The sequence below is a fragment of the Brassica oleracea genome, chromosome C6, assembly GCF_000695525.1.
Source record: "Brassica oleracea var. oleracea cultivar TO1000 chromosome C6, BOL, whole genome shotgun sequence".
Classification (NCBI taxonomy): Eukaryota; Viridiplantae; Streptophyta; class Magnoliopsida; order Brassicales; family Brassicaceae; genus Brassica; species Brassica oleracea.
Window position 1 is genome coordinate 20,994,541 of NC_027753.1, and position 20,419 is coordinate 21,014,959.

A 20,419-nucleotide genomic window follows, 5' to 3' on the forward strand; every position below is an offset into this window, starting at 1 on the left:
GGGGGGGGGGGGGAAGTGTTAATGGCCAATAACACACACAGCAACATCCAAGGAATCGAAAAGATTGAGATTTTAAATCTCGATGGCTCAAGTGTGATACTCACAGGCGTACGATATATGCTTGGAATGAGCAGAAATTTAATCTCTTATGGTATGTTGGAAACATCAGGTTGCCACTATATAGGCAAGGATCTTATGGTTAACTTCTACAAGGATGATCAAAGGTTTCTCTCAGGAAAATACTTTCAGGGATTATATTATCTACAAGGAACAGTATTGCGTGGAGAGGTTAATATCTCTAAAGCTGAAAAGAATATGACTAATGTTTGGCATTCACGCCTTGGTCATATGAGTCTTAATAATATGTCTGAACTTGTCAAAAGGGGATATATCATTGACAAGGATGTTAAGACACTGGATTTCTGTGAACACTGCATTATTGGAAAGTCACATAAGCAAAGCTTTCCTAAAGCTAAACATCTGACTAATGGGATTCTGGAGTATGTTCATTCTGATCTATGGGGTTCTCATTCTACACCGGATAGTCTTGCTGGACATAAGTATTTTGTTACTTTCATTGATGATTTTTCGAAGAAAATTTGGATGTATTTCTTGAAGACTAAATATGAGGTATTCTCTAAGTTCAGAGAATGGAAAGTAGAAACTGAGAAGAAAACCGAGAAAAAGATCAAATGCTTGAGGACTGATAATGAGTTGGAGTTCTGTAATAGGCAGTTTGATGAGTACTACAAGCAGTCTGGAATTAAAAGACATAAAACCTGCACTTACACCCCACAACAGAATGGGGTGTCAGAGAGGATGAACATGACTATTATGGACAAAGTGATATGTATGTTAGCCGAATTTGGCTTGGACCAAAGCTTCTGGGCAGAGGCTGCATCTACTGCAATCTATTTAATTAACAGGTCACCAAATTTTACTCTGGATTTCAAACTACCAAAAGAAGTTTGGTCAGGTTTTAAACCTGATTTGGGACATCTTAGGACGTTTGGATGTTCTGCTTGTGTCCATGTAACAGAGGAAAACACAGGTCCTAGAGCTCTTAAGGGAGTTTTTGTGGGATATCCTATGGGCACTAAGGGTTATCGAGTTTGGATGCCACAAGAGGGGAGATGCAGAACGAGCAGAAATATGATATTCAATGAAGACGAGCTGTACAAACACACAGTTTCAAAGGAGAGTGTTAGTCCAAAAGCTACTAAAGATAAACAAGTGAATCATGAAAGTAGAGCAAAGAAGAAAGTCTCTTTCAGTGATGACTTGATCAGGGGACCTTCTCCTCACCATGAAGTCGAAGGTACACCGGATCAAGGTGGAGATGAGTCATCAGACAGCTCTAATAGCTCAATTTCCAGCAGCGACGATGAACTTGATCACGATGAACTTAATGAAAAGAGCGAAGATGGAGAACCAGACAGCTATATCTTAGCACGAGACGGGGAAAGGAGGCAGAATGTAAGGCCACCATCTCGATATGAGGACGGTAACTTTGTAGCTTACGCGCTCACTGTTATCAGTGATCTGGAGGTTGAAGAGCCTAGATCTTATGCTTAAGCGATGAGAAGTCGCAAAAGAAAGTTGTGGAGACAAGCTGCTGAGGAAGAGATGGAATCTCACAGAAAGAATAGGACCTGGGATCTCATTGATAGACCAGCCAAGGCAAAGCTAGTTGGATGCAGATGGCTCTTTAAGCTCAAGCCTGGCATCCCAGGCGTCAAAGATGAACGTCATAAGGGCAGGCTAGTTGCTAAAGGGTATTCTCAGAGGAAGGGGTCGACTACAACGATATATTTTCTCCAGTTGTGAAGCATGTGTCTATCAGACTTATGCTCAGTACTGTGGTAAACCTAGACTTAGAACTAGAACATATGGCTGTTAAAACTGCATTCTTACATGGAAGTTTAGAAGAAAGAATCCTAATGGAACAGCCTGAGGGGTTTATAAAACCAGGGACAGAGAACAAAGTGTGCCTGTTAAGGAAGTCTCTGTATGGTTTGAAGCAATATCCAAGGAGATGGAACCACCAGTTCAACAGTTACATGAAGGATCAGTTGTTTGAGCGCTGCAGTAAGGACCTGTGTGTCTACATGAGGGATGTTCAAACCGACAAAGCCATCTATCTACTCCTATATGTCGATGACATGTTGATCGCCTCAGGAAACAAGAAGGTCATTAAGGATCTAAAGGAAAAGCTAAGTGTGAAATTTGAGATGAAAAATATGGGAAAAGCCTCCAGAATCTTAGGCATGGACATCATACGAGATCGAGAAAAAGGAACATTGATCCTATCTCAGAGGAAGTATATTGAGAAAGTACTAAAGACCTTTGGAATGCAGGATGCCAAGGCCGTGATCACTCCCACTGCATCTCACTTCAAGCTGAGAAGTCTAACAGATGATGAGTGGAAGGAGGAGGCACCCCACATGGGAAGGGTTTCCTATGCTAGCGCCGTAGGAAGCCTAATGTATGCTATGGTGGGCTCTAGACCTGACCTAGGTTTTGCAGTAGGCTACGTCTGTCGCTTCATGAGCAAACCAGGAAGGGAACACTGGAAAGCAGTCTAGTGGGTCCTAAGGTACCTAAAGGGAGCTATGGATTCCAGTTTAACATTAAAGAAGCATTCAACTTTACTAGTAGAAGGCTTTTCAGATTCAGACTACGCTACAGACATGGACAGGCGACTCTCAGTTACAGATTATGCATTCAAGTTCGGAGGCAATACAATTTCATGGAAATCATGCCTACAATCAGTTGTGGCACTATCTACTACAGAAGCCGAGTACATGGTTATGAATGAGGCAGCTAAAGAAGCAATGTGGTTAAAATAAATATGCGCAGAGTTAGGGTTCAAGCAACAAGGTATCAGACTCTATTGTGATTCTCAAAGTGCTCTAGCCCTAGCAAGAAATCCAGTCAATCACGAGAAGACTAAGCATATAGCCACTAAATTCAATTTCATTCGAGACCTAGTGGAAGCATGGGATATTCTCCTAAACAAGATTCACACTAATCTGAACCCTGCGGATTTCCTAACTAAAACAGTACTTGGTCAGAAGTTCCAGCTTTGCTGCAAGCTTTTGAACGTCCACTGATCGGACAGAAAAAGTGCCAGGTAACTCCAATGTCATGATTTCATCCTCGCATTCCACAACCAGCAAACTCAGTTAGTGGGTATGTAAAAGAGAATCAAAGGACAACATGAAGAACCGTGCAGAAGGAAAGAAGGAGTTACCTGGAGCAGAAACAGAATCGAGAAGAGATCTCGGTTCAGGTGGAGGATATGCTAACATCAAACAGTCACTGGTTTGATGCAAGTGGAGACTCGAGACATGGTTGAGTAACATCAAATGTCCGAGCAATCATATCAACATCAGACACCACAACAACAGTAAAACCTACAACAAGCGAGAAGAGATATATGTGAGTAACGATCTTGAGAACGTTATGAGGGAAAAGGGTATTTCTTACAGCTTACCAAAGATCAATGAAGTATGTGATAGCGTGCACAACTATAATCAGCTGTCATATCAAGGGAAGGTCTCGGCGTACAAGTCCGAAACCAGTTGACTCGTGACAGAGTTGAATCGGCTCCTACAACATCAAAAGGAGTCAGGTCAATGAAGATTAAAAAGGCAGTGGTCTAGGAAAGGTTCTTACTTGGGCTCACGGAAGTGGTGGGGCGTGATGATAAAGCTCACAGCGGAGCTACAAGCATTTTGGAGTAGGTGAAACGTTCACCGGAGAAGACATGCTACAAAGAGTAAAGGAGATTAGCGAAGCGCTAAGTTTAACATCTTCTCTTCCATCCAGATGACCTTAGTCTCTCAAAGTATAAGAGAGATTAGATGTACCTGAGGTTGGATAAGGAGGAGGAGCGACACCGTCTTGGTGAAGCTAATCAGATCTCTCGCGGTGGAGCTCAGTGGAGCTTCAAGTACTCACGGCGGCAAGGGCTCGAGAGGAAACTACGGGAGAGAGAGAGAGAGAGAGACGCTAGATAGAGAGTGAGGAAGACAAAATGGTTTTCCCATTTTAAGACAAAGAGACAGCTAGGGTTGCCGACAAACAAGTCATGGGCTTGGTCTTGGGCTTCATCCAAAACGGTGTAGATTTGTTGAGTTTTGGGCTTCAGCAGATTCATATGGCCCAGCCGCAATACCTATCAGATGGGCCAAGTCTTGCGCAGGCCCACTCCAGCTCTTGTACCTCGTCACACACACAATATATATAATGTATGATTAGTGTGTTGATTAGGTTAAACAGCAATAAGGAAACACAGAGAACGTTTACGGCAAGAAGGATCAGTTTAATCATTCAAGAGGAAGGAGACAACAATACAAGATATCTTGCTTAGGCTTAAGTCTAGTATCTAAGGACTTTATTGTATCCTCTAGCTTGGAGCAGTTGATTCTTTGTAAACAAACTATCTAGTGTACTAATTGGTGTTGCTAGTGTCTCTTTGATCTAGTGGATTTTAGGAGCAGGAGTTCTCCCACGAGACGTACCAGTTAGAGGTTGGGAACTCGTTAAATTGATTTTGTCGTTACTTTCAGTTTAAACCTAGATCTAATTAAGACTAACTTGAAACCTAAGTAACCTAAGCTAAATTCTTCAACAATATATATATTGAGTAAATGCTTACAAGAGATCTTCAGCATGACGCAAGGAGTACCGTCTGGAATGGATCTTACTCAGGGTGATGCAGTCAGACGTGAATCCTCATAAAGCAGGTAAAATTGTCGGCTATAATATCGTCTATATAATGTTTCTTATAGTTTGTAATAGCATAATAACCAGACAAAAAAAATATTGTGGGGAAATATGCAAATATATATACCCAAATGGCATATGGATTTATACCGAAAGGACCATTAAGGAAAACTGCGTGTTTGGTATCTCCTAAATCCTAATAGTTAATACAAATGGTATCAGCTATGGTCTCTAACACATAAGAGACTGTGAGAGAGACAATTGCCTCTTCATAAGTCACTTGGTGAAACTTGCAAGTTAAGCAACAACTGGAATTTATTAGGGTTTAAGGCTGTTGAAACTGGAATTTATTTGGAAATAAGATCTCTAATTCAGAAAATGGAACTGAGACGAATAAAAGTATGTTGAAGCAGTCCAAGAGAAAAAATCGTACTTAAATGAGTTTAGGTTTTTAACATGAGAAATACTACACCTAATCATCCTGTAACAATTGCTCAACCGATAAAAAAACATTCAAAACATGGTATCAAAAGAAAACTCTGGATTAAGCAAAAAAAAAGTCTAGATCTTATTTTGACATTATAGACCAAAGAAACTAAAAAGTGAATCAAACCAGAAAAGTAAAAGACTGAAATAAAACATAAATTTATTTGATTTCTCTGAAGATAAATGATTTATGCTGAATTTTAATTTAGGTTGTTTTATAATAAAGTAAATACCATATAAAATATTTTAATCAATCTAATATATATTCCGCCATTCCGCAAATTTTAAATTTTTCGCAACTTAATTAATTTTTTCTGCAGCTTAATTAATTTTTCCGTGATTCCATGATTAAGTGATGTTTACCAATCGGAGCTATTGTTTTCGAGTGTCTGCATGTGAGAGTTTAAAAATGATGGACTAGAAAAGTCGAAAAGACTTGTTTTCGGTGAGGCTTGGACCGTACCGTAGTGTATTGCTGCTGTTTGTTGTTGAACATTAAAATGTGAGGAAAAGTCTTCCAGTTTTTTTGGCTCCGATAGTCACACCAATGACTGTGTGTTATGCTAAATTTCTCATTTATTTTAGTTTTATATCTAAGTCTTTATTTCATTATAACTGAAGTTCCAGATTTCAGAGCTTTTTTAAATGACTCGGATGTCTTTAACCCGTATATTTTCACGGCGAAACATATATCTCGGGAAATTGGACTGTATAATCAGCAAAAATTTAATAATTTACCATCTATCTATTTTACCTAAATGGCTACACAGTGTTAATATATATAATCGCCTTTGTATCCTTAATCTTCACTGATGCAACCGACACAAATTATCTTCTAATTTCAATTATATGTTGTCTTATTATAAATAGTACATCGTGATTCAAGCTTCTTCACATCTATAGGCGGAAGAGCCATCCAAAATGGCTGAAAAAAATGACAACGAATAAGACGAAGAAAGCGATGAAGTCAAAGCAACTCCAAAATCATAGAATCGCGGTCGACGAAGAGAAAAGAGACTATCGTATCAATGAAGATGAAGAGAAGACACAAGATAAGAAAGTTGTTATATTCAAATTTAGAGAGACCAACTCCGTTTGGGTGATGGGCGGTACAAAACAACGGTGCCTATGAATATGTATTGTGGTGTCGGAAAAGAGGATATGTAAGAGATTACTCGCCATCTATACTATATTCGGCGTAAGGACGTTATAGCATGTGCTTGCTAGTATAGATGTTTGTAATGGTACAATATTATTTAAGATATAGTATCTACTATATTTATACTATATCCATAAAACAAAACAGTATGTGTTACCCTCAAAGTCAACACTTTCTTATTCATCGTGTTAAGCTACAATGTAATATACTATTTATCATGTTTCATTTTATTTGATGATTGAGAAATAATATTTTTTTTTTACCATTTTTATTCCTTCCGGCAGACCTATCGTTTTCTTAATTTATCGATCCACTATCGGTGAATGTCAGTATCTGACTTTGTGTATTCTCTTAAACAATGGTTGCACACATCGTACTACCAAATTAAATAGTTTCCAGTAGCTTCGTATCTTAATACTATTTGTTTAGAATGGAATAACCCACTTTTCTTATGTGCACATCTTATAGTTTGTAATTATGTGTACTAATCGTCATTTCATGTTTGTTAATATTTGTGATTTGTAATGAAAGAAAGTTAAACATTATATTATATGGTTCATATTTGAATTTGGATCTAGTGATTGGGGTTTACAGTTTAGTATTTAGGGTTGGATTTAGTATTTATAGGATGTCGGGGTGTGGGTGGGGGTCAATAAATGGAATATATAACAGCTTGAACCATGCTCAATTTGCAGTGGTGGAGTATTATACTTTGTATATAAAAATGTAATATTAGTACTATTTTAATTTTATTAAAAAGAATAGAACAATATTTTCATATTAAAAAATAAAACAACAATTGCAACAACAACATAACTTATATAAGAATTTTTTGGGAAAGAAATGTGTGATTTGAAAATCAGTTCCAAAAAAAAAAAAAAAAAGAAATGTGTGACTTGGACTTCATTACATGATTTGATAGTAAATAGTAGTGATTCATTTTTGTCCATATGTACTATTTATTAAGAGTATATACTATTGTTTTGTACATGTAAAATAACATCATCGGTGGCGTTTCCATCATTGTTTATTCTCCTCTGTAAATTGCGATTATATTTCATCCTTCTTGTACGCCGTCTTCTACCACAACTACCACAAAACCATATAATCAATGATCCAATACTCACTTTATCATCAAAGATGTAAGTTAATTCTTTTTCTCATCCTCATGTCCTTCATCATCGATGTCATATGTTCTCTCTGTCACTGATTACCTGGAAAGTGAATGCTATAAGCAGCTCAAATGTGTGCTAAATTTTATTTAGTTAAAACATGGAAATCAGTAATATATTATTTATTTCCCTTCCAAAATTGGTTACTCAGCTTTTAACTGGAGTTCTTAGATTCGGTTAAGAAACGGTTCTTAGTTTTTCTTAGATTTTAAATAAGGGATATAAGAGCCGTCTCTTAGCCGAATAGTGTAAAAAAAAATAACAAAAAAATTGTTAAATCATGAGTTAAAAACTCCGGCTAAGAGACCGGGATTAATTATGACCTCGGCAAATTAACACATTTAATTATTACTTGGAGCCCTTTCCAACGCAATTTGAACATGCGGCAATAGGTTTTTGACCTTTTGGTTTTATAACTTTAACCGCAAATAATATTCTGTTTTGAAAGAAAAAAAAAAGCAAAAACAATTATTTTGGAAGTTACGATTTAAACTTGTTGGTGAGTTACAACTTTTGTTTTCCTTGTGATCTACTTGAATCTTTTGAACTCATTTCTGCTTATTGAAGCATTAGGTTTAAACAAGTAACATGTTAATGGGACTTAGTTTAATAAATTGTGTGTGTGTTTTCTTAAGCTAACTTGTGATAAATTTTTGATAGATCCAAATCATCCAATATATTCTTTTTTTTGGGACATCAAATGCTTATATTAAAATTAATAGTCCAAAAGACTAAGACGGTTACAACCGGAGAGATCCTCGACGATAGACTGATAAACAAAAATAACTAAAATATGACGAAGGATAGATGTAGATAGATGTAGCTAAAGAGAAAAAATATCTATAGAGAAACTTCAGTTGTAGTCATAAAACCCGTGTTTGAAAGAACACAAAGAAGTTAAAGTCGACTTTGAAGAACTCAACCAATGGGTTTTGAGAATAAAATGTCTAAGATTCTCCGTAGAAAATAACAGCTCCAATGAGAAAGTCGCAAAGGCAACTCTGCGAAGAACCGTCAATGTTTGGACAGTGTAATGTGATAAAAACGTAGCGATAATAGCAAGTAGATCTAGCAAGTCCACACTCTTGCACACTGCGAACTGAGATGCACACATTTGTAAAACAACCTCCAACGGCCCTCCATTATCATCTAACACAAATGGGTTTGAAAACGGAATAAGCCGAACAAAGAGCCTGAGACAAATCCAAGCCCTCTAAAAACCCAAACCGAAATCAAAGCCTAACCCAACTAAACCGAATAACAATTCATATACGAGTCATTTTGACCGGTCAGATATTCAAAACCGAACGGACGGTCATCATCGTCTTCATTTTAGGAAGAGAAAAGATCCTTTAACGCCGGGCTGAATCAAAACCAAACCACTTACTCTCGTGCTGACCACGCTCCAAGAGTCTCAGATCTCGAAAGATGGCGACGAAAATCTCTCACCTTGCTTGTTTCTCCACCACCAATCGCCAATTCCGCTTCCAGACCCGATCGTTCCCATGCCTTAGGTCTCGCCACTTGGTAAACTTCTCGAGTAACTCCTGAAAAGAACACGTAGCTTTCTTCATCTCGATTTGGTTACAGTGATGCCCCATGTCCAAAAAGTTACCAGCTTGCTTGATTTTAGTCGTACCCAGATAGATAGCTTGAAACAATCTTTATTATCCATAGTTCTTTCCTTGTCGCTATGTGCTTAGAATAACAGTTTTGGGGGATTTTGATAGTGTCACTAGTGGCTAATTGCTTGAAATTGTACAGTCTTTTGTAGTTAGAAGCGTTGATGGGAACAGCTCAGAAACACCTTCTTCCCTGAGCTACACAGCTGAGGTTTCTAAACCTTTTGTTGAGAAAACATCGAAGAAGCCGTATTCCTCAGTGGATGAAACTGCTACCATTAAGGAGATTATCACCGAGACAGTAGAGGAACATGTTGACACGGCACAGCCAAAAAGGGCGGCAAAGATCCACGACTTCTGTTTCGGCATTCCTTATGGTATACTTTCTCACTCTCTCTCGAAACTTAGTTTCAATAGGATTGCTGAGCTTCCTGTTGAAGTTATCAGAGGACACTTTGTCAGGTGGCCTCGTTATGAGTGGAGGGTTGCTTGGATTTGCGTTTTCACGGAACCTTACAAGTTTAAGTAATGGGGTCCTCTATGGTGGTGGCCTTCTTGCTCTTAGTACATTGAGCTTAAAGATTTGGCGTCAGGGAAAATCTAGTTTCCCTTATATACTTGGTCAAGCAGGTAACCTTTCACTTATTGTCTCCATGAACAGTTAATCAGTGTTTAGCAATCACTACTTTCATTCCGTAATGCATTACTTAAGAGAATACTGGTATCTTACACATGAGAAGTGGATATATGAAAATCCATACAAGTATACTTTGTGATACTAAGAGGTGCTTACTAATTCTTTCGAAATCCTAAATTTGCAGTGCTTTCAGCTGTCGTCTTCTGGAAGAACTTCACAGCTTATTCTATGGTAATTCATCATCTTTGTGATCATGTTACTTGTTTAACTTTTGCTCGCTTGACTTCAACTGCTTACTGTTGTACTTATGCAGACTAAGAAGCTGTTTCCTGCTGGGATTTTTGCTGTCGTCAGGTGAGAATTTCTTTTGTGATCTATAACAGAGTCGGATGTATCTATCTTTTAATGGCTTCATGTAACCTTGTGTTTACGCCTTTTTTCCGTTGCAGTGCTGCCATGCTGTGTTTCTATTCGTATGTGGTTCTCTCTGGAGGAAACCCATCTCCAAAGAAATTGAAACTATCTAGTAACCCTTCATACTGAAGAAGCTTCACATAGGTTTAGGTTAAAAAGAATATAGATCTCTTCTCTTTTGACGACTCTGGTGTGTTGGATTATTGTTGTAATTTTATATAGGTTTGAGAGGCCTTCTTTACAGTGTCATAATTTTTAAGTAATAAAAGTTTTCTTTACCGGTGACATGCTATGATTTTTATCTTAATCAAATTTGAAAAGCTCAAATGTATATCAGAAACTAATGTTGGCTTCACCACAAGTCAGAAACCTTCAAACGATTTGATTGGAAATAATCTGGTTAGAGAAACAAGAAGTATTAGTCGAAACATCACATAGAACAACTTTTGCAAAGATGACCAAATGTGAGACATGTTATTGTAACCAAAGTAAAAGCAAGAAAACAATTGATTCCAGTGAAAAACAAAGCGAAGATTGTCAAGGGTTAAAAAGATAGATTCCACAGCAAAATTGTGATTTATCTAGCTGCTAGGCCCTGTGAGTGTTCTAAAAGCTGAGTCACTAACTGGTAAGTCCGTCCTGACTCCTGAATAAGGCTTTGGTGTGGTTAATCAACTGCTCATGCCTGCATTACGTGTGAAACACGAGTTTAGATTGTAGAATGTTCAGCCATATTAGCCGCGGAGCTCTGTTAATGTTAATGACTTCCAATATTTCTAAGACATTTCGGTTATAGAAATGTAATCAACCACAATATTGATGTAACCAACCGCTGAACCCAGCTAAAGAAACCGAACCGAATAACCGGAACAAACCGGAAACCCGGGAAAGAAATGGTTTTAGTTTAAATGAAAAACTGAATCCAGAATTAACCGGAGGAGGAGGAGGTGTTATGGCGGCGGAGGATCAGCTACCGGAGACATTGAAACCCTTCTTTCACAGAGCCACCGAAGCTCAGGTTCTCTTTCTTTTTAAAAACCTAAAACCCTTTTATCGATTGATTAAAAGTTTGAGTCTTTATGCTTCTCCCTTGTTCTTGGATTTGATCTCATCCAATCCGATGAGATGAACAAACAAATCCTAAACCGCTAAAACTGTCAATTCCCATGTGTAGGAACGATTAGCTAGGCTTGAAGCTGCTCTTGCCTCCACCAAGACAGGTTCTTTCTTCATGCTAATCTCGTAAAGTTCTGAAATTTCAAGTGTTTGATCCGTTATTTGTTTTGTTTATCAGATGTTCCAGATGCGGAACTTGTGGAAAAGATCACTCAGATGCAGTCCAAACTCGAAGAAGCTGACAAGACGGTGAAGCAAGAAAAGGATAAGGTAAGCCATCTCTCCTTCTTACAGTTCATTACCTTGGTCCTTTCTTCTTGGAGTTTTGACTGTTGATTCTACTACTAGGTGGAGAAACTTACCTCTGAAAACGAGAAGCAACGGTACCGTATCTTGCATCTTGTCCGCGCACTCGAGGATGCTGATGAGAAGCTTGAGAAACTCTCTAAATGATTTGAACCTAATGCGTTTCTGAAACATCTTTACCAAGTTACTCATTTATTTTATGGTATCAGAAATTATCGGTTTGGGAAATAAACTTTGGGTATATCTTGGCGTGTGTGTGTGAGAGAGAGTGTCATAAGAAACTCTGCAGTTTGATCGAAAGGAAGAGAACATAGTTAAACACTAGTGCTTACCACTCTGTAGAACCTGTTAATCAGGTTATAGCTAATGTTTCAGCTGGTTCGCTTAGCTATTTAACCACATTCATCTTCTTCTTCTTCTTTTTTTTAACTTTTAACTTTTCAGTGCTTTTGCATTGATTATTAAGTCAGTAGTTATCATATCATTGGGGTCACTGTATACCTGGCCACCATCTTGGTTGATGTTAGCGTCCACTGTCTACTTTCTACATGCATGAGTGGTGTTACTTTCTGTCTTTGGTTTATGATGAAACTTTGTTCATGCATTGGTTCTCTGTTGCATCTTCTTAAATTGGAAATGGCATAGGGTTTTGCACACACATTAGATTTAACAAGGCCTTGCTTGGTTGCCTTTGGCTCCTTAAGCATCAGCTCCATGGCTAGGTAATGATAATAATGATAATCATGTTGTGACTGAGCTCCTTCAAGAAAATTATCCTCTGGCTTAAACCAAATAGGAGATGAAACTCTTCATGTCTTGCTCCGGATCTCGAATGATGATTTTAGAGCTTTACTGAATGTTACACAACAAGCTTTTCTTTTAGAAATCAAAAAGGAAAACCAATCCAAAAAAAAAAAAAAAAAACTTCTGGTAACGCTTGGCGTGTTAGATTTTATACATATTGAAATCAGATCACTAAAGTAGAAAACGAATCCGATATAGAAAATGGACGTAGCAATCGTACTAAGGAAGTGGGGTCAGATCAGGCAGAGTCAGATGGACCAGAAGGAAGCAGCTCATAGCCATCATGATGACTGTTGGACTCAACAGGTATGCATTTAAGTCCAACGGCTAGAATCATGCTTATGGAACCAATCACAATGCAGAGAAGCCAATGTTGCCAGCTCAAAGGAACAGTGCTTGCAAATGCACCAAGCAACTCAACAATGATCAGTTGGAACCCAGTTGTTGCAGTCATCACAGCAACAAACACCCAACTGCTGAACATTCCTGCAAACACGTTTATCTTCTCTATCTCTCGGCTGTTCACCTCGTTAAACACCTGTTTTGTCCAAAAGCATTTGAGTGTTGTCACTTGGTTACTACTATGGTTGAATGTTTGTTACCTGGCAAAAGACGAAGGAGTTGAAGATGATGGTGTTGAGAACAGCTGTTGAATCCGGACCGTTGAGATCGAGTATTTGCTTCCCATAAAAGTTGAGAATGCCGAGGACGATTAGCTGGTAAATGCTTTGACCAATGATGTTTCTCCACATGGCTCTGGTGATGAAGCTTGCGGTTCTACCTATTGGTTGACGTTTCATTAAACCTTCGTTTGGAGGTTCGGTCGCTAGCGCCAATGCACCGAGTGTGTCCATGATCATGTTCACCCAAAGCAACTGCACCGCTGTGAGTGGTGCAGATCCTGAAAAGGGACCAAAACATTCATTGGTGGAAACTCAAACAATCATCGATGTGAGTGTGTTTTGAATTTACTTACCAGTGATGCAAGCAGATACAAAGTTGATGATCAGCGCAACGACATTAACAGTAAGCTGGAACTGAACAAACTTCTGGATGTTTATATACACAGCACGTCCCCATCTCGCCACGTTCACAATCGTTGCAAAGTTGTCGTCCATTATGATCACATCAGCATTCTCTTTCGCAACCTGTGTGGGAGTTTTAAACATAAAGACAACATACAAACAAGTTTGTGGAACATTCAAAACAAACGAAGGCTAATAACGAACCTCTGTTCCAGCTATTCCCATGGCAAGTCCAATGTCAGACTCATGCAACGCAGGAGCATCATTTGTTCCATCTCCAGTCACCGCAACCACCTCTCCAATTTTCCTCAAATTGTTGACCAGTGTATGCTTATCCAACGGCAAAGACCGAGCCATCACCTGAATTTTGGGTAAAATGGCTCTCATCTCATGTGGAGGCAAGTTACGAAACTCTGAACCTTCTATAGCCACACCTCCTGCTGTAAGAATCCCACATTCCTTTGCAATAGCTTTGGCAGTGCTTATGTTATCACCAGTGACCATACGAACAGTGATTCCAGCGTTTTGGCAAGTTTGTACAGCTTCTCTAACACCTGGACGAACCGGATCCTTGATTCCAACAACCGCAACCAACGTGTAGCCACCATCAGGAAGATCACCACTAGGAGCTTCATCAAGATCTGTGTAAACCAAGCAGAGAGTCCTCAACGCCTCCGAGGCAAACCCCTCTATGACTTCAGAGACTGCTGCAATCTTCTCTTCAGATAGAGGAACAGATTTGCCGCTTGAATCCACAACCTTTTCACACATTCTCAGGACAATCTCAGATGCACCTTTGCAGAAGGCGCGTACCTTGCCACCGGAGTGAGATGTAAGAACAGACATCTTCTTCTTGTCTGAGTTAAAAGGCTCAATCTTAAGTATCTTGTGTTCTCGGCCCTGCATCTCAACATCACCGCCCAAAAGCAAACCAAACTCCAGTATAGCTCTTTCAGTAGGTGACCCCAGGATCTGAGTTTTACCTTCCTTATCCTTCACAACTTCAGAACCAGTGTTCTGAAAAATGGCCTGTATAAGGATGTTCTTAACTTGTTCAGACAGGTTCAGCTCAAAGTTCTCCTCTCGCCTCTCCTTGATGTTTTCACATATCCAAACCTTGTTGACAACCATGTGGTTAGTCGTTAACGTCCCGGTCTTATCAGTGCAAATGCAAGTAGAAGAGCCCATCGTCTCACAAGCAGCCAGATGCCTCACGAGCGCCCTGTCCTTCATCAACTGCTTCATAGCAAACGCCAGACTTAACGTCACAGCCAAAGGTAAACCTTCGGGTACAGCAACGACTATGATGGTTACAGCGATAGCAAAGTAGTCAAGCAGCGTCAATGCATCTTCAGAAGACCACTCACTGATCCCACCAGCAGCAGCTTTCCCTATCACAAACCTTACGCACAACACCACAAACGTCAGCACCGCAAACCCCAAACCAATCTTACCTATGATCGTAGCAACTCCGTTTAGCTTCACCTGAAGAGGAGTCTCATCCTCTCCACCTTCACTTAAAGTCTCCATCAACTTCCCCCACTCAGTCCTCATACCAACGGTCGTCACCAGCATCTTCGCAGACCCGTTTTGAACTTTGGTTCCTGAAAGCAAAAACGGCTTCTCTTTGTTGACATGTGATGGCTCACTCTCTCCGGATAAGCTTGACTCGTCAATCTCCAGATTGTATCCGGATATGAAAACCCCATCAGCTGGAACTCGATCACCAATAGATAGATGAACCACATCTCCAACAACCAAGTCATCGATAGAGACCTCTTGTCTATTCCCATCTCTTGTGACTTGAATATTGATTTTCTTCTTCTCTCTATCCAAATCTCTGAACTGGAGAGACTGTCTGTAGTCGCTGATAGCAGTGACCATAACCACCAAGATTATACTTAGCAAGATTCCTGTTCCATCGTACATTCCCTTTGGAAACCCCTCTGTGGCTACTCCCACTCCTATCGATACCACAGCGCAGACCATAAGGATGATGAGAGTCACGTCTTGAAGTGCTTCCCAAACGAATGTTAAGAATGATCTGGCTGGTTTCTCAGCGTATCGATTTGCTCCGTAGATTTTTTCTCTGATGTCTAGATCATTTGAACGGACACCTTCAGTGAGTGATACGGATAGTTTCTGAGCGATTCCTTCAGCTCCTCCGCTTTTAGTGAGGCTCCTTGTGTCGTGGTTTCGAACCATGGAAGCAAGTTCATCAGCTTCCACGTGAAATCCCGCTTGTCTGACCTCATCAGTGAGTTTATATTCACGACGTGTACCAGCTGAAAAAAAAATATATAAGATGAAAAGAAAAAAATGTTAAATTATAATAAACCCACCAAATTATGCAAATCTCTGTAACTCAACAAATCGTACCATCAATGAACTGAAGAGCTGCCTTTTGAACATAGAACGCAACCCGTATCTTTTCCTGTGTTATGACAAACAAGTAAAAGTGAGATAGTTGGTGGAAGAACACTACAACAACTGAATTGTTGATCACTACAAGAAAGAACAAAACAGACATCGACCTTCATGGAGGAATCAATATCTGAAGGCTAAGCATCAAAACACTCAAACCACCATAAAGATTGGTTGCTTATTTCGTTTGCATTACGCTTTCTTAGACAGAGAAAGGGTTATAATCTTTCAGCAACAGCATCTAAAGTGAGGACCGGTCCTACGCAAAACCAAATGAAACTTCCGCCTCTGTGGCCCCCAATTTTTTTTTGAAGAAAATAAAGCCATTAAATCTATAAAAAAAAAACTTTTTTATTGAAATCTCAGAGCCGGCACTTTCTAAAGTGTGGTTGTACGTCAAATTTTCAGTGATCCAACAAGATACAACCGGAGCTAACGCAACTAAAAATGTCTTTGCCACTGGATGAGTCAATTTACTTTGCTTTAATGGTTCAATTTGTCAGTTACAATAGTTAAACAGACTACTGTTTTGTTCAATGGTCGACTTAAGAAAACTTAAAAAATACGTTTCCAATTCAATAGGAAACTGAAAACGACCAAGACCGAGAAGAACAAGACAAAAAGACTCGGTTCCAAAGTTATTCGTTCTTTTTTTATCCACGCAAGTGGGACAAATAAAGATGGACGTCTGTTTCAGAACAGTATGGGATTCGCTCCTAACGAAATTTCCTACGAAACTTCCTAAAAGCTAGGGTTGGTAATTGCACATAAAGTCAAGAGAATGCAGTACCATAAAAAGTCCAGAGCTATATGAATAATATAGACCACAGAGTGGCACAGACCATATCTTAATGCAACGTCCAGAGAGTGAGTTATTATTAATTTAAAGAAACGCGTAACGATGGGGACGCTGCTTAAGATCAATTGGTTGATTAAATGTGAGACACAAAAGCATGACCTAGGTTTTATGTCATTCTCCAGTGTGTTGGCAAATTAAATCGCAGATTAACTCATCCGTTACATTTTTTATTAAAATCATAATCCCCATTTATTTTATTTTATTTTATTGAAAAAGGCTAATCCCCGTTTTATTGGGGAATGTTCATTATTATTATTTTTTTGATCAAAGTTCATTATTCCTAAACAATATCTAGTAAACAAAGGATCTATAGTGAAGTCTTTTTTTTTGATAAAAAAAAAAGAAAAGATGACTTCACTATGCAGAAAAATAAAGTAATCAACAATGCCTACAAAAACATTTTGAACGGATCATCAACTGCAAATAATTCTTCATGTAATAGCAATAAAAAGGCACAAAACCATTTTCAATTCACTTCTAAATATTTTTATAAAATAGAATAAAAAAATAAAAAGAAAAATATTCCTTGTATTTTTGAAACATTTTGTGTATGCCTTTTAAAAGCTCATTAAGATTTGATATTAACTATGCCTTCCGTTTTAGAAACCATATTTATTCTGCTATCTATTTTAATTTTGGTTGAATATTGGTTATGTGAAATGATATTCTGTTCAAAAATGTAAAAATTGTTTATAATTAATTTTCTTAAAATTTATAATTTATTGTTAACTAATAAAATGTACAAAAATATCTTTTAGACATTAATTTTCACTGAAATCACTAAACTACAATTTCCAAAATTTTCCAGAGAAGAAAGAAAACAAACCGACCTGGATCTGACATCTCTTCTTCTCATTCTCAGCGAGCTTCTCGAGATTGCTGATCATACGGAAACGACGAGCTCGATTTTTGACGATGGAGACTGATGATCTCCATCGCTGGCGAGCCTCCAACGACGGGTTCTTGGCCTCGACCTGAAAATCTTTGAGGAGATTAGACATTCTTTTCTCTATTTCTCTGCTTTTACTTTCTGAACAGAGAGAGAGCGCTGTTCAGAATTCTATACAGAGAATCCGTCAGAGGCGCGAAGGAAGGAGGTGACTGAAGCCTCCTCTCCTATTCTTTAGCTCTCTCTCTCTCTCTCTCTCTCTCTCTAGCAACGTGGGAGTTTGTTGCATTTTTATAAGTCTCCGGGTCGGGCCGCCATTTCGTATCCACTGGTTTGTTTGTTTTTATTTGACGCGATCCAACCTTTAAGAAAAAGCCTTGCGTCCTCTTTTCGTGGGCTTCGTAGTTTGTTCGTAATTGATAATCCTTCTGTACATTCTCTCTTTTGACCCCAAAAAAACACATTCTCCTTTTTTAAAATATATTAAGGGAGGGGTATTGGGAGATGAAGTTTGTAAATTTTAAGAGTTGATAAGTTTTAAAAAGTGACATAGATTGTAAAAATTTATATACATTGACTTATGAAATTTGATAACAACTTTTTAAATTAGTATAGATTTTCATGATTTTGTATTGCCTATTTTCTCTCATTTTTTTTGTAAAGTATCTGTTTCTGAATAAGTGTCACTATGACATTTTTCACACAGATTAAGAAAGTTGCTAAAATATATGTAAGTTGTTATTAATTACACCTCTTTGACCAATAGTATTTGAGATAAATAAAATTATTTATTAAATCAATGAAGTTTGCAGTTAATTTTCAGCTGGAAGTAAGTATAATCTGCATTGAAATATTAAAGTGACATTTTTTGTGTAACAAGAAAAAATGTTGGAATGACACTTATTATGAAACAGAGGTAGTATATAATTATTTTTTTTCTAAATCATATAGCATGACTATTTATTTTTTTTCTTTCAAATCTACATTATAATGAGCCAGTTTCATCACTCCTGATGCGACACGTCATCAGGTAAGTGGACTCCACTTTTAAAAAGTGTGGAAAAATATCAAGTCTGTGGCTCGAACCCGGGTTACTGTGATATTAACACCAACATTTATACCACTAAACTAAAGGATACTTTGTACATTGATTACCGAAATTAATATATATTTACGAATGTTTTCTTACAGTGGATCTCACACATAACTGTAATGTTTCAATACTCACGTGTAACTTTGATCATCGAAACCTATTTAGTAAAATCCGCATTCTGGCCCAATAAAACTTATAAGTGGGCTAAATCTCTTTTGTATGTATCTAGGATTTTTATAGTATTCTGTTTCCACCGATAAACCGAAGCGTTACCCTTTTAGCTTATTGAAACTTTTCGTCTTCACCTTTCTATATCTCCAACGATCAGTTATGGTACCGTTTCACCTCTGAAACGATCCGTCTCAGTATATATAATTCCTCAAACAAACCTTGAGACCCATATCTCTTATTAAATTACTCCTAAATTGAACTGTCGCAGCTTTTAGCCAACCTTCGAAGATGTCAGCCTCCAGTGTTGTTGTTGTTTAATCGGTCGTTGTCCCCGCCACCTTTCTCCGCCTAGAACATAGTACCCATGAAAAAGTCGATGAGGAATGTGATGCAGTAGATCCTCCAGAGATTTCAGATGCTCAGAACAACCGGAAGCACTGCCGTCAGTGATTGGAAATATCTATTATATTTCTATCAGCCCTCAACGTCTTTTCTATGCATTTTTAAAAACTGCTATTATCTTTGTTTTCCATCATAAACTTTGGATATTTTTTCCCTTGCATGTTTTCTCTGTTCAGAGATTTTATTTCTATTTTGGATTATTAATGAAACGTCGACGGATTCTAACTCATACAAGATTTTTCAGTGGTGTATTTTTTTGGTTTACCTATTTCTGATATTTTTTTTGTCCACCATAAACTATTTTTAACAAAGTCGAGTAAAACTCTAAAAAAAAATAATTTTACAACCGTATAATTTTATAAATTTTTCTAGAGTTATTAATTTTTTTTAAAAAAATATTTTATTACAATTCTATATTTTTGAAATTAATTTAGGTAAAATAAGAAAATAATTTAATTTATTGTTCGATAAATTGTTTAATTTTTTGAATTCAAATTTTATATTTTGTTCCTTACGCTATTTGTATATACTAATAACTTCCTAAGTAAATACTAAACAACTTCATAAACTTTATCTTTCGAGCATGAAAGCGCTAATAACGCTAATGGTCGATCAAATCATTACGAAAATAATGCATATGAATTCGCCGGTCATTCTTATATCAACTTAATCAAACTGTGTGACTTCCAAATGTTATGTTCATCACCATTATATACAACACGGGAAAACAAAAGTGGAAAAAAATAAACGACAAAATTCCGTACACAAAACTACACAACGATCAATAACATATCCGGCTCCGCGCTTGCGCGGGGGCTATACTCCTAGTTAAAATAATAATACTATAATAGTGATACCCACAAAGCTGGGCAATTCTCTTAAATAGTTTCTTTTAAGTTGTCACAAAAGAGCATTCAAAGAAGAAAATGCCAAAAATGTTTCATTAAAAATATAAAAGACTATTTTACTCCTTGCTTTATAGATATATAAATAATAAAAAATATAATTATATTTTTTTAAGAAAATTCGAATTATATATTTTTAAATTTGAAATTTTTATAATTTTTAGTAATTTTTCAAAAACAAATTCAATTTTTTTGTCAAATTTT

The 20,419-nt window shown here is 37.6% G+C and overlaps 3 protein-coding genes across 6 annotated transcripts; 2 read left to right on the forward strand and 1 right to left on the reverse strand.

Moving 5' to 3' along the window:
• The first annotated feature begins 8,833 nt into the window (after positions 1 to 8,833).
• LOC106300022 (protein FATTY ACID EXPORT 1, chloroplastic-like) lies at positions 8,834 to 10,506 on the forward strand. The gene is made up of 6 exons (XM_013736065.1): positions 8,834 to 9,075; positions 9,313 to 9,547; positions 9,633 to 9,800; positions 9,992 to 10,038; positions 10,121 to 10,161; positions 10,257 to 10,506. Exons 1-6 carry the CDS (start codon positions 8,977 to 8,979, stop codon positions 10,348 to 10,350), a joined length of 684 nt encoding a protein of 227 aa, XP_013591519.1. The 5' UTR covers positions 8,834 to 8,976; the 3' UTR covers positions 10,351 to 10,506.
• Positions 10,507 to 11,129: 623 nt separating this feature from the next.
• LOC106300023 lies at positions 11,130 to 12,034 on the forward strand. 2 transcript variants are annotated; one of them, XM_013736066.1, is made up of 4 exons: positions 11,130 to 11,239; positions 11,396 to 11,441; positions 11,516 to 11,607; positions 11,686 to 12,034. In XM_013736066.1, the coding sequence occupies exons 1-4, from the start codon at positions 11,174 to 11,176 to the stop codon at positions 11,788 to 11,790; spliced, it is 309 nt and encodes a 102-aa protein (XP_013591520.1). In that variant the 5' UTR covers positions 11,130 to 11,173; the 3' UTR covers positions 11,791 to 12,034. The 2 variants fall into 2 exon arrangements, with proteins under 2 accessions (XP_013591520.1, XP_013591521.1); XM_013736067.1 differs by having other exon boundaries at positions 11,525 to 11,607.
• A 423-nt stretch (positions 12,035 to 12,457) lies between these two features.
• LOC106300021 (putative calcium-transporting ATPase 11, plasma membrane-type) lies at positions 12,458 to 17,836 on the reverse strand. 3 transcript variants are annotated; one of them, XM_013736062.1, is made up of 6 exons: positions 17,586 to 17,836; positions 15,852 to 15,906; positions 13,677 to 15,757; positions 13,424 to 13,595; positions 13,050 to 13,348; positions 12,458 to 12,985 (listed from the first exon to the last, which is right to left on the reverse strand). In XM_013736062.1, the coding sequence occupies exons 1-6, from the start codon at positions 17,754 to 17,756 to the stop codon at positions 12,686 to 12,688; spliced, it is 3,078 nt and encodes a 1,025-aa protein (XP_013591516.1). In that variant the 5' UTR covers positions 17,757 to 17,836; the 3' UTR covers positions 12,458 to 12,685. The 3 variants fall into 3 exon arrangements, with proteins under 3 accessions (XP_013591516.1, XP_013591517.1, XP_013591518.1); XM_013736063.1 differs by lacking the exon at positions 17,586 to 17,836 and adding an exon at positions 16,001 to 16,092 and having other exon boundaries at positions 12,558 to 12,985; XM_013736064.1 differs by lacking the exon at positions 17,586 to 17,836 and adding an exon at positions 16,007 to 16,058 and having other exon boundaries at positions 12,558 to 12,985.
• Between the last annotated feature and the right edge of the window lie 2,583 nt (positions 17,837 to 20,419).